Consider the following 14,588-nt stretch of genomic DNA (forward strand, 5'->3'; position numbering starts at 1 on the left):
ACGGATGTTATTGGAGATGTATCTAAGAATTCGGAGCAGTTACTGACAATACGTTCACAATGCAGACACTTCCAAACCTGCATTAAGCATTAGACAACTACATTTCAAATGTACTGGAAAACTGAGCTAGGTCGCACTTGCATTTAGGTCTAACTTGGACAGGTATCCCAATATTACTTTGTTCTGAATGGCCACGTCTCATATACAGTAAAATTTCAGAATATAAGTAGCAGTAGTTTGTTGTTACTGCAATGTATACTCTATAGCCAAATATGTGTGCTTTTTTATTTTTGTACAAGTGAAGTATACAAGCTATACATATAGTTTCCTCCGGGCGCTCCGGTTTCCTCCCACATTCCAAAAACATGCATTTCAGGTTGATTGGCCAGTCCAAATTGTCCCTAGGTGTGAATGGGCGAGTGAGTTGAGTGCCCTGCGACTGGCTGGCAACCCAAAGATAGCGGGGATGGGCTCCAGCACCCCTGTGACCCTACTGAGGATAAGCGGTTATTTTGCAATAATGAAAACAATTTTCATGATATACTCTGTTATGATTTTTTTAAATTATTTTTGAATGAATGATTGTGATTATGATTATAGGCGTTTGAACTGTCAAGGGGTCAGGACCAAGATAAGCTACTGCTTTTTATTTCAGTTTTTTTCTCAGTTCTTTCATAAAGTTGTCGATTTTGAATGCATTATAAGCTTGGACTTGGATGTTCAGAGGGGGCAAAATGGCAATCAATTAATCAATCAATAATAATAATAATACAAAAGTAATGGGTCTTTTATATCATTAATGGTCCAGCAAGTGTAGCACATGGACAAAGAAACAGGTGCCTTCCAATATTCAGCGCTGTTTTAAATTAAAATGTGGACTTTATATTTGGCTTAAAATTCCGCCTGGAACAGGAATCATAAGGTTGACTGTCACGATCTTATTTCAGCCACATAGAAAGTTATTTGATCACATGTGACCACAACATTACATTGTTTTCGTAGATGTCTCTACTAAAAGAGTAGAGTGAAATTATTCACTCCATGGGGCCCCAAACATTTTTTGTCTCTTGATCCTTAAGTAGTTAAGATGATGGCATCAGATTAAATACCCTATTATAGAATAAATCTAGATAATTAATCCCTTTTACAGGCTCAAGCATTTGAAAAATAAAAGTAGTGTAGATTTTTTTTTTTAATAATTACTGTATTTCCAAATGATAATTTCAGTCATCAGGTAGCGGGGAAGCAGCAAACTTGTTAAGCCAATCATAATGCAAATCAGTAGTGACACTGTGGAAGGTGAACCCCGTTATAGTGAGGGTTAACTGCAGTTAGTGAAAAATAAACTATTAGTGACACGCCCTCTTTTGCTTACAGTATCAGCAATTGGAGAGTCCCATTCTCCATTGGACATCAATGAATTTGATATGCCTTAAAATGACAATACATTTGTTTCCACATTTCCTGAAAATGCATCCAGACATAATGTATCTACAATAAATACTCGAGGCTCGAAGCACGAGAACGAGACCAGGGCAAGCCCAGGGCCCAACACAATCATCCACCGGGTCAGTGTACTGTTGTGGCTTGAAATCAAAGAGGACATATTGAAGTCAAATTTTGTACCAGTGCACAAGACAGATGAGGTCAAAGAATGAACACCCCCCGCTCCATCCCAAAATAAACCATACTGAAAACAGCTGCAGTTGGCTTCGGTCAAATCTGCATTGACAGCTTACGCGCAGATGCTCAACCATGCTCTGCTTTTGTTTCGTGTTTTTGTTGCCTTGTGGCCAGTGGGCCTTTTGTCCTTTTTTTTTCTTTCGATCTGCTCTCTTTATTGCCGTTGGAGCAACACAGAAAGAGAAAAATAGAGAGGGAAAATAGGAGTTCTGTTGACTTGAACCGTGTGTGCGTTATGATTGCATGAGCAAGTTCATGGACCCGAAAACTACACTTGCAAAGTAACGCTATGTTCTAAAAGCATTTATTACAAATTCATTCTTGCTTTAACACACTCCTGGTGAAAGTGGAGCAGGTAGTGCTGCACCAGCATGTTGTTTCAGGATGTGTAAAGCAGGACTGCAGGTGGGGGAAATCATGTTTTAGTCCCCAGGCAAAAACATACAGCTATTCATGGACTCCACACGTCTGTCTCAGCTAATAACTCATGATTGCCAACTTTTCAAGACATTGTGTTGTTAAACAAGCGGCCACTATCCTGCTTGTGGGCTTTGACTTCCACCACTTACGTAACACTTTATATAACCATGCAATCTTGTATTAGAGTGGACCCTCTACATACGTGATTACCTTATTCCTGAATCGAACTTGTATCTAAAATGTCTTGTATCTTAAACAAATTTCCTCATAGGACATACAATAAAAACAATCTGTTTCCAGCCTCCCAAAATCATCTGAGTTAATCCTATATAGCTGTAAAACAAATCTTCCTGGTCACTAAGAACGAATTCAAATGGTAACCCAACATATAATACAGTAATAATAGAAATAAGATATTACAGAAAGAAAATGTGAGTTTATTATGATCACCTACCATGAAGGATGTCGGCTGTTGCTAATAGAATTGTATGCGTGGTGGTGGTGGAGTTACGAAGAATGCTAAAATCATGCCTGTATGGCGGAAAACGTGCATTCTAACAGGAACGAGCTGATACTGGCGGTTTGCGGATTTGGCCCTCTAGCGGTAGGGCCTGGACATTTTTGTAATTGGATTTTCTCTGGTATGTTAACCAAGATTTTTTGCTCAAAAAATCTCTAATTTTTTGAAACAAGAGTTTCTCAGATGTAATGGAGTTATTGTACCTGTCAAATAAATTGAGATGATTTGGCCTGTTATATGCTCATACAATTTCAAATGAAAAGTATGGTAACAGGTTCTGACGTTGTCTTAAGTCCAATCTTGTTGCATGCCAGAGTGTTCTACACGCACGAGCTAAGCCGATCAATACAATCACATCACATTTGCTCAGTGGCACCAGTTACAGTATTCTCACACACATTTTTATTTTTTTCATAAGAATAACAAGGCTTGAGACTTTTATTATACAACTGTCTCAATTAATTATGTGTTGATCACAATCGGCCTATACAGTCTTTGCAGCAAAATACAATGTAAAATTATGGCTTTCAGAGGTGTCTGAAGTTTAAGCCCGCAGCAGCAATCCATGCCACTTTAGAAATGTCACTGCATCCGGTCACATCCAGTCACTTTTTAAGTTGTTGTCTCACGGCAAATTGCAGAGACCTCCAAAAAATGCCACCAGCAGCCTATGATGGAAGAGTTTAAGTCAGAAAAAAATAATTCCCATTATTCCCCGCACCCAAAAAACTGTCATGATTACCGATTCGGGGCACCTGCGGCTGGCGCCAAAAGGCACGGGACCTGATTGGCTGTTGGACTCTTTTTAAACTCCTGTCATTGGAAAGGAACCCGTCAGACCGTCTGCGAACCTATGCTTTCAGCTAGGCAAGCTTTTGTACTCTCTGACACGATCCTGCTTTGTTTCCTTCCTGATACCTGTTGCCGACCTCTTTTCTGGTCCTGTTTCTGTTTTTGCTCCTCTGCCCCAGCCATCGACCTGTTTTTCTCGCTGCCTACGACTACCTTCACTCGACACGGAAGTGGCACTTCCGTGTTCTTGCTATCTGCTACCCGTGACCGACGATCATCGGATCGTGGATGCAAGCACTGTTCTCTTTCTTGATAAAAACCAAGAAAACGAACGCTATTGGGTCCCGTCTCCGTTACTGGTCTGTGACAAAAAATAAAATAGAAAACAATGGACCACAACTGTATTTCTTTAAGAGGTTTCACTGTGCTATCATTATACAACAGCAAGTTAATTCGTCTGCTTTAAATTAATTTTTTTATATCATTAGAATCTGATGGCACCCAGGTTTAGGGTTTAAATACTGTATTTAAAACCTACAGGAATACATTGAAACAACTGAATTCGGGAGGACTGCTCTAGTGAATTTTAGTTTCTTTCAGGCTTTCTTCTCCTTGAACATGACCAGAGCAGTGTTGTGTATTTAGGTACGTTTTGGTCAGGTTCAGTCAAATTTACAAATAAATTAACCTGCATTATATTTATAATTTGATTAGGAGAGCAAAAAAACACTATATAAACTGGAAAAATATGTATTGTTTTAGTTTGAGTCAAATATTGAGTCTAAGCCCTGCTCCATTTGAATAAAAGCATTTGTAGATAAGTAATCCCCCACCATTATAAAAGTGGAAAGGAATGAGAGGAAAAAAATACTGGATGAGTTGATGAAGTTAGCATGCAAATATAATCACAAATTCTATTGTTTGGTGCTGAGGTGAGTGCTAAATCTGAATATATTGGTGTCACTATCTGCCGTGAGTCAAGATAATTGTCTGCCTCACTTTGCATCTACAGTCGCTCAGTACAGAAATAGTTTACATACTTAGAGCATTCATAAATTCAGCTACTTCGAAAAAGTAAATCCGAAAGTTGTGAGGACAAATAAGAGAAAAATTGAACACTAAATAAATATACCGATGGCAATTTTTAAATTGTATATTTACATGATGATAGGTGAGGGTGAACTTAACCTGCCTTCCCTGATTACACGTCACGAGGGCAGAATGACCAGTCTTGGGGGCATCCTTAACAAATGCACGAACTACCTCAGCCTTTTTTTTCTGGCACTGGAGAAGCAACGTCACTTACTTGTTAATTAGCTCTGGATTGCAAAGCAACTGTAAAAGCAAAGCTTTGACTGAAAAAATCAATAATCCCTCACTACCTTGCGCTTTGGTTATCGTTGGTTGACTGCTTCACATATTTTGAATTAAAATGTCTTTTATGTCATTCATATTAATGTATTGTGTGTTGTGTACGACAGCACTTGGCACACAGCAAATGCTATCACAGGGGAAATTTTAGGTATGTATGTTAAGTACGCGTGACTGTGTGTACGATTGTGAACTGCGAAGCACAGCAACAACTAGCTAACTAAAAACTAAAAACAAATTAAATTAAATGTCACTCTTGGTAAAGTCAAAAGAGCGCAAAAAATGGTGAGCACCTGCGGATTGTTATTGGGTCTTGGAAGGGACTGAGGCGGGGTTGGGGGCAAAAAACAATCTGGGCTGCAGGTCCGGCTTACTGGGCGCAAAGACTCCTACAAGCTATGCCTGCCTGTATCTCACCAACACCAGATCCATTACCCATGTAACGAATGACCTGGAGCTACAACTGGCGGGAAACCGCTACATCCGGGGTGGTTGTACTTTAATTATTGTCAGGACCTGTTCAACCCTAGGATACCTGATGCTAGCTTGCAACTAGCCAGTGGCTTTCTAAATCGCGTTGTACACCATAAAAATAAAGCCCTATAATTTTGTTTTATTTTTGACATTTTTTTTTAAAATATAATGCGCTTTTAGTGACAGGTGGACAGTTCATATTCCAGAAAAAAACAGCTTTGATTATTAATCCATCCATTTTCTGCACCGCTTATCCTCATAGGGTCGCAGGGGTGCTGGAGCCGATCGCTGCCATATACAGGCAGTGGTCAGGGGACACCCTGAACTAGTTGCCAGCAAGTCGCAGTGCACACAGAAACACATAACTCACTCGCTCATTCAGACCTAGGGACTATTTGATCGGGCCGATAAACCTGACATGCATGTATTTGGAATGTGGGAGGAATGTCACGATCCTGTCAGTTGCCCTGTTATTACCCTCACCTGCGCTCACTCCTTCAGCCCCAGCTGCCACTCGTTTCATAATTATCCTTCTCCCTATTTAAGTGCTTCCTCTCTGGTCACTCTTGGTCAGTCCGTCAGCAAACCTTAGCACATGCAAGGCAAGTACTTTTGATTCTGGCTCCCGTCATGATTCCCACCTGTTCCTGCATCCTGCAACCTGCCTGCCCACCTCATTTTCCTTCCTAATTCCTTCCCCTGACTTCTGCTATCGGGTCCCCTGCCCCTGGCTTCCTGATCGTCTCCGGTTCCCTGACTTACTTCCCATCCCCGACCACGCTTCCGATCCACGATCAAGCTCTGCGGCCCCGGCTGTCCGCCTCGCCAATTGTCACCGGCCGCGGGGGCTTCCTGTTCCACCTACCCGGCGAGCTGTTGCTGCTTTTTTTCCTTCCTCCCTGACCTTCCCATCTCCTCAATAATGTGTTGTGTGAAACGTTACGCATTTGGGTCCACTATTTGCTCCCGTCGTGACAAGGAAACTTGACTGCCCGGAGGAAGCACACGTGGGAGAACATGCGAACTCCGCAACGGAAGGCTTTAAAAACCGGATTCTCACCCTGGACCTCCGTACCGTGGGACTGCACACTAACCACCCGCCCCTCCTCTGAATACTCTTTGGAAAGAAAATAAAAGGAACTGCAAAATTCTTTTCCCAATTCTCTTCTAAATAAGACACTGGGCTAATGATGGATTTGGAAGTTTAAGTTTTTGTAAATAGAAAGGTCACATACATATAATAACAATTTGTTTTCTATAGGTCGGACATTTTGTACAACAAATTTGAACGTTCATAAAGCTTACTACATCTCATTATATTATGGTTAGTGGAAATGCAAAATAAAGCTGTTTACCTCATGTGATAATCCAAACAGAATTGCCTGACTGAAAGTTGTTAATCTAGCCCATTTAAAATGTTTCTTTTTTTATTAATTGGCTTTCAATCACATTGATGGTAAAAATCCAAACAGAAAAAAACAAGGAGTGAATGTGACCAGCTTTTCTCGCTGTGATTGGGAAAAAAAAACACGTTTAACAAAATGTAGGTTAACATTAAAGGTGAAAACAAAGTAAAATGTAAGACTTCAGATGTTTTCTTATCGTGTTATTTTTGCAGAAAATCGTTTGGAGTGAGAGCTGCAGAGGAGGCGGTGGGCAATTGGGAAGTCAATAAGTGGTACACAGATTATTAAGGCGGAATTGTGTTTGTTAAAGAGCAAACGGCTTAGTAGAAGTAAGAGAACAGATGGATTTAACGATTTATGGAGAGTGAGATAGGCGTCTGAATCCCATGAAAAAGAATGAACAAATTGGGCAGATGGTAAACGTAGCTTCAGCCCAAATGGCAACATAATGCTTAGTTAAACGGCAATAACAAAAAAAAGTTATACAAAAAGGCTGATATGAATCCACAAACACCTCCATGGAATCATCTGGACACCCCCGCTCCTCCACCCCCAGTCACAAGAAAATAATTTTCCTCTATTCCTGTGCTCTACCGCCACACACTCACACCTCCAATCCCACAGGGGCTGATCATGGTCTTTCCCAGCCATCAGCAAAGCGAGGGGCTTGTGCCTGAAGGTCTATTGATGCCTAACCCTGGAGGAAAGTCAGGCAAGCAGATGCTCAAGGCTCATATGCTGTACACAATCAATGTGAACTGCAACTCAACAAACTCCAAGTCCCTCACGGGCGACCGAACTTCCCCGCTTGGACAAAAACACATTTTGCTCTATATCCTGAGATAGACCTTACCATTTGCCCTTCTCATTTCAAAAACATGCAAACAAAGTAGTCCACAATTGCAAATGCTCTTCCTATATACGTGGCTTTAGATTCACTGACATTCAATCCATAGTGTAGCCTACCTTTCACTCTAAGTGTGACCCATATCAGGATAGCAGTGAAAATATATGAAGCACAACCTTGACTGACAGTTTTAGTCTAGTCTAAAGTCCACCACGTCTGTGCTGGCTTTTACTGTAGAATTGAAAATCCAGATAGAGCTCAAATTGTCCAAGTACTGCACGACCCGGGGTTAACCTTTACTCCTGGAGGAACCCACTCATAAAATCACCAGTTATTTTCTTTTTTATATGTAAAGCAGTTGCAGTATGGTCCAAAGTCCTCTGACTAGGTCAAGAAACTTACTGTTCTTATTGAATTCCAGTCGCCCCAAAAATAACAATTACCAGGGCGGGGGTGGGAATATGATTGGCATAAAGTTGGAATGAGCTCAGTAATATTTTCCTTAAAACATTGTCTATTATTCAACAACCACATTTTGCCAATAAGGGGCTAATGTTGGAGAATTGAATGTGATTCCTTTGTACTCTAACCACTGGGCAAACAAAAACCTTAATCCTCATGTTTCAAAAGCTGATAAAATTAGGACGCACATACACCAAAAGCAAAACATGCAAAATCTCAAAGGCTACACTAAATGAAGAATGAGATTCAGATCATTCAGTATTGTTTCAAAAGAATCAACTTAGCATTCTCAATTTGGGAAAATGTTTTGTGGTTAGGCAAAACTCAACTCTATTTTCTTTAAGTGATGTATATTTATATGTAAAACAGATTTCCCCTTTGCTAATTCATAATTCAATTCTAAGCAGTAAGTTTACTTAAGGGTGTCATTGCAAGTCTGTTTTTGATATTCTTTTACTTGATGTCTATATATATTTTTTCACCGCAGTTTTTTTGCTTTTATATCACTTTTGTCATCTGTGTTCCGGCAAAAAAACGTAATTGGATGGAAAAAAGGAGGCGGGGGGATTGGGGATTGCCCTTACGTGTGCGGTGGCAGTTTTCTTTTGTTCTACTAAGAAAATGGGCAAATAAAGAAAATGTTTCAAATACAGTCAAAATGCCAAGCCAAAACCCAAAACCTAAGGGAGACACGTGCGTGCAGAGGGCCTCTGTCAGGCTTCTTGATATCAGCAAGTAAAATATTCAGAAGTTACGGACACCACCTCTAAGTAAGTTGATTTTTTTTTTTTTTCAAATGTCTACAATTGTAATTCTGCAAAACAAAGGAGAATCAAAAAAGGCCATGTTGCTTGGCTACAAGTGCCTAAGCACACATATTTGGAATTTTGACAAGACAGCGATTCTTGTGAATGGTGACGTTTTATTCTCGTCGGTCTACATAAGAAGAGAGAATGAAAGGGAGAGAGGAAGAGAGAGATAGGGAGAGAGAGAGAGATAAAGATGGATAGAGATAAAGAGAAACAGTGCACATAAGAGCTTTTGTGAAATCCACACCAAAAATATTGTTTTTACTCTTTATCATTTATAATTCTCCATGATGATGTCTTCCGTATGAATTTACAAGTGATGTATACAGGTGTCATTTTCTAAGTATATTCAAAATAGTTCCTTAAAAGTCTTTGAGTTTACTCAAATGAACAATTAAAAAAAAAGCTTTTGTTACAGCAAACCATAAAGAAAGAGGTCTCATATCTTTGGAGGGAGAGCGGACTCAAAGTTGTTGGTTTTTTTTCCTTCTTTTTTTTGTGTCTTCTTCACAGTTTAAGTCCTGGCTTTACATGGAGGAGTGGGAAGAAAAAGGAAAGCTGGTGATACATTTTCAAATTCTCACCTGCCATGGAGGAAGAGCAAGGATGTCCCACCATACCGAATTAACCTCTGACCTCTGAACTTGAATCCCATTGGGCGTAACGGGGCCTGATAATGACCCTTCATTCCAACGAGTGATTCAGAACACGCATCCCTTCCAAAAACAGCAGCAGCATCTTCATTATGTTAAACATGGATGATCTTTTTTCCCCCACCCACAATTTCTCTCAAATATGTATATACTCACATCTGGTTACAAAGCATTAGTGATTATAACAATCATGACAAAATGAAACAGAAACATAAAACATAGTTACATCTGGGGTTGCATGCCATCACCTCATTATTCGTCGTTAAACGTAATTAAAATACATTTTTTTTGCCATAAAAAAGAGCAGGGTTGTCATCACAAGGGTGCATTTGGATGCCAGTTGTGTTCTAACATAAAAACCGCCTCGGTTTACATGAGAGTTCTGCAAAAGTAGAAAGAATCAAACAAATCGCCATGAGTCCATCGTAAAATGCAAGGGTGCCGTTTGATATACATTTTATTTTTTCATATTTTTTTACACGTTACGCTGTTCACTCATCAGCTCACACAAGCAGCGTGTGGAGATATATATGGTAATAATAAATATTTCGATGAAACAAAAGGACGACATATTGCTCATCAGTCAGAAGATTAATCCGAGCAATAGGAGGATCTTCCAATAATAAAAAAGGGTGATATGATGTCATTGTCAAACATCAACTGGAAGTTAAATGCCGACAAAGAATAAGAACAAATGTTAGTTTTTATACAAGGGAGGCTCAATTTCCAGGCATATGCATACAAGCATTATTTTTTTCTAAGTGCATACTGCAAAACATCGTGCCCTCCCCGTGAGCACGGCTCCCTTTACTTTCACAAAAGACCTTAACGGGCCAAAAATGGAAAAGTGTTAATTCATTTTGTTGCCACCATTAACTTGTTTTAATAATATAATTGGTTTCTTACAAAATAGTCTTAAGGTTGACACTCTCACAAAATTCTGATGATTTGTAATAGAATTTGTCTCTGTGAATCCAATTAATCTTTTGGGGGCAGTCATTTTCTCTACTCAACTGCATCTTTAAATGTAAAAAAATCTATGAAAAAGTGCATTGGTTTAGGGTGTTCATGAGTTGAGAATAACTACACAAATATATTATAAACAATATCATTTTTTGTCAACCTTACTGAAAGGCAACCGTGCCCACACACAACTTGCGGTGCACTTTCTTTACCAGCACATATGAAAATTAAAAAAAAAAAAAAAAAAAAAAAAAATAGGGACCCTGCTTGACTAAAACTCAATCGGTGACTAAGTAAATACAGTACACTTTTACATGGTATTAAACAAAACAAAGTGCCTAAGCCCCGCATTTTTTTTTTTAAATCAATGCGATCTATGTGATGAGAAGAAGTCACCTGGTTTTCAAAAATATTAGGTACCCTGTATATTATCTGCAAGGAGGTCATACAACAACAGCATATCTCCACCAAGTCCATAATTCCCATTCGTTCAATCAATTGTGTTTGCTGTGTTGGTCTCTACTGTTTGCTTTTTTTTTGCAGCAGGAGGAGCCTCTAAAGATGACACTGATTTACTAAGGTCAAAGCTTCGATTGTACGGACGTCCATTTACCACACCTGGATGGGGAGAGAGGCCCCTTTCTTACCAATAAAAACAACAAAATACTTAGGAGTATGTGATTTTTCTAATTTGTAATGGGGACAAAATGCCCCATGCAAAAAATAATATACCGGGTGTTTCTAAAAACAAGTGCAAAGAATACGTTTTGAAACTAACGAACCAGTGCATGGATCACAAAATCTTGCAAGTGAATAGAAAAATGCATCCTACTTCAGTCTTTTCTGCTTGCCTTCCTTGTTGTCGGTGTAGCCACTTTTGAAGAGTGTGTAAACAATTAATTGGAAGCACCTACATAACCTGGCCTTGACAAGTGCTTACAAATCCTAGATCATCTTCTACTCTTCCAATTTTACCTCAATCTCATTGTGCTCTGCCAGGGGTAACGATAGCCACATTTATCAGTGTAATATTAAGCAGCAGACGGCTGAACTGGCTCATTGTGGCATCCTGCCCTCCTGAGATGGACCTATTCCCGTCAACGCTTTGATTGTTCCCTATATGGTCTTCCTGTTAAGATTCCAGAACCATCAAGTTGGAGTCAAATCGATTGGGTGGATGGTCTGAAATACAAACCCTTCAACCTGTTTGTTATCCCCCCTGCCTATCACCATCCACGATGCCTCCTCCAAAACAAAATACCCTTTCCGCCAAACAGACCTAAACCCGTTTTTCATCCAAGTGCGACACACCACAAAATGGCAAAGTACTAAATCAGCCAAGTGATTAGTGCATGGTAGAGAACGTAGAGAAACCAACTATGATATCAGCTGCAAAAATGGAAGCTGTACATATATACCCAAGCGGGTAAAGGTTCTTCAAATTACGTCAAGAGAAGAAATATGTGGCTATGGCATCCCTCAGTGTATTACAAATTATACTACAAACTCAGGGAGGAGAACATAAATGATTTGCGACTAAACATCTGACTCCAGACTGGGGATTTTTTTATACACCCGTCTATTGCTGAGTTGAGCTGAGTTAGGGACGCCACGCGAGGCTGGGTACGCACAAGTCTTATTGGATGAGTAAGGTATTACATGCTCCTTCTTGTACATGTCGTTAGCAATCCGCCCATCCCGTGAGCAGTATGAGGTGGTGGATTTAGTGGAAGAACGAAGATTGTTCGCATCATTGCGTGTTTTGATCGGGGGTGCTCCAAGAACCGATGCCGGCGAAGCCACTGCCAGCTGTTTGTAAATATCGGAAGCGCTGCGCCCGTGAAACAGTCTGCTACTGGTGTCGTCCCTCAAGGAATGGCTGAGGAAGGGGTTTTCCGAGCCATGCGCTGGGTACAAGGACTTGCTCCTTTTGCTCTCCTCCAGGTTGTGATTAAACATCATTGATTTAGATCCGGTTCCAAAGAGTCTGCCGGAGTAGGGGCGCATGCTGAAGAGGTTTGCGTAATGAGAGTCTGATGCTGACTCAAGAAAGCGATCTTTCTCTTTTAGGCTAACACTGCGTGCCGGGCGCCCAAGGTCGGAATCCTTAGGCTTTTCCAGCAAGATATTGTCAAAAGAGTGCTGACGATTAAGCCTCAAGCGGTTTCTCTTTTGGACGTGCGGCCCATCTGTTTGCGGCCAATAAAGGCCAAACATCTCATCGGGTTGCTGCTGCTGTTGGTGGTGCATTGTAGGGCTGACTAAGGGGTCTGCAAGAAGGTTGTCCTCACTAATGTCATACAAGTTTGCTGTGTGTAGACACGCTTCGCAACGATTGTATGGTGAGCGGGTGGAAGAAGCTGAGGTGGTTACTGTAGGGGTGTAAGTACCTCCTGTAGGATAGCCAGCGGTAACCTTTGACAAACAGGAACGGCAGTGTGTCTGTTTGTAGCGATCAATAGATTCATGCGGAGAAAGGTTTTTCTCTTTCATGTTGTAATGCTTTGCATAAGTTGGCTCTGGCAGGAGATCTGAATCTGTGTGATGCAGTGGCGAGGAGTTCAGATGGATGATGGGCTGCTCACATTTTCGATAATTATCGCTGTGATCAGAGTATATTTCTGGGTATTCCAATTCATCGGCAGCAAGGCCATGACTTTCTCTGTAGTGTAGTGGTTCAGAGTGCAAGCTCATTTCTCGATCAGAGTCGATTGTGTAGATTTTTTCTCCAGCTCCTCTCCCAAGTTGGTTGGTTCCACCACTGACTTGCTTGGTTTTCAAGTAAGACAGCTCCACCTCACTGCAGTCTCTCGGGTATTTGGAAGTCGTGGGTCTTTTTTTGAGGTTGTCCTTGGATTTTAGGTGCTTGTTGTTCTCCGGGTCCTTGTAGGAAGCTGCTCTGCTCGAACAGTCGGAGATATCGGAGTGGGCGGTATCCTCAGGGAGGTAGCGCTGTGTCTTCATTGACATTCGAGGATCGGGCAAGAGCATGTCAGGCATAGGGGAAGGTCCCAGTGGCGCGGAACGGAGTGTGTCCATTGACTTCTTCCACAGAGTCCGAGGCGGTTTGGCGTTGGTCTGGACCGTGTCGGCGCTAACTGCCACCTCGACTGAGTTGGGATTGGCATCGTTCAAAGTTAGGGGATGCTGCCCCCCCTGGAAGATGTAATTATTCAAGTGGTCCTTGTGGCGGGTAGAGAGATACGACTGCAAATCACCTGTGTCCCCGTACATCATATCTTTTGGAGCATAACTTCGGTTGTCAGCGTAAATAAAATTTCCCTTCTCTGCCATCATGTCCATGATCATTGGGCCAGCTGAGTGCATGAACTCACGTTTGGGTGAGTTCATGTGGGAGCCACTCAGGTTGGACATATTCGTCATGTGCTTGGCTGACTTAATGAGCTTGAGCATCTTGTCTTGCGGGCTAAAGTCCAAATCTGCCTTTTTCTTCATGTCAATGTGAACTCCATGGATGCAACTCCAGATACCCTGTATGGCAAAAGAAAGGTGATTGTGCGGCATGGGTGAGCCATATAGTTAATGGAGCGAGTCGTAAAACATAACAAAAGTGGATAAAGAAGGGGAGATAAGAAATCGTGATGCAACAAGAATAATTTGAACATAAAATAGGTCAACACAAAACAGGAACCGAAAAGGTGAAAAATCAATACCCGTTTACCCTTACTGCTGTACAATTAATTAATTGAGGTGAGTCAGATGAACCAGTACTGAATTTGAAAAAATATTCATCCTCGATCAAAAAATCTAATTAAAAATAAATATTACTTTATTGCGGTGATGGAAGTCACTGATCTTGTTCAGCATCAAAACATCGTTTTGACAAAAGGCCAGATCGTTTTTTTTTTTTCTTCTCTTTTTTAAGAATGTGTTTACTGAGTTAAAGCTTCAGAACCTTGGCAAGTCTGACGTTTATTGTTGGCAGCAGACCGGGATGAAAATGTTAGTAAATAAGGATATTTTGTAACCCATTGGTAGACTTGTAACAAAATCCAGTTTACATTAAACAGAATCAATTAGATAATACTCCTATTACAATTCTGATTAACTGACATAAAATTTGCTTAGGGAAAAATCTCTCTTGATTTTTTTTCCACCATGGACTACAGACATTTCCCCACAAGAGTTGCACCTATTTTTTCTTCTAAAAAGCCTTCCCCTGTACTC

The 14,588-nt window shown here is 40.7% G+C and overlaps 1 protein-coding gene across 2 annotated transcripts in view; it reads right to left on the reverse strand.

The window, feature by feature from the left end:
* Positions 1 to 9,039: 9,039 nt before the first annotated feature.
* grin2aa (glutamate receptor, ionotropic, N-methyl D-aspartate 2A, a) overlaps positions 9,040 to 14,588 on the reverse strand; it is a 224,903-nt gene continuing 219,354 nt past the window's right edge. For both annotated transcript variants that reach the window (XM_088353451.1, XM_088353379.1), the window contains one exon: positions 9,040 to 13,892. In XM_088353451.1, the coding sequence (XP_088209577.1) occupies positions 11,937 to 13,892 (1,956 nt within the window). In that variant the 3' untranslated portion in view covers positions 9,040 to 11,936. The remainder of the gene's footprint in view (positions 13,893 to 14,588) is intronic.

Source organism: Urocampus carinirostris, chromosome 1 (assembly GCF_059441175.1).
Source record: "Urocampus carinirostris isolate Australia breed hairy pipefish chromosome 1, RoL_Ucar_1.0, whole genome shotgun sequence".
Lineage (NCBI taxonomy): Eukaryota > Metazoa > Chordata > Actinopteri > Syngnathiformes > Syngnathidae > Urocampus > Urocampus carinirostris.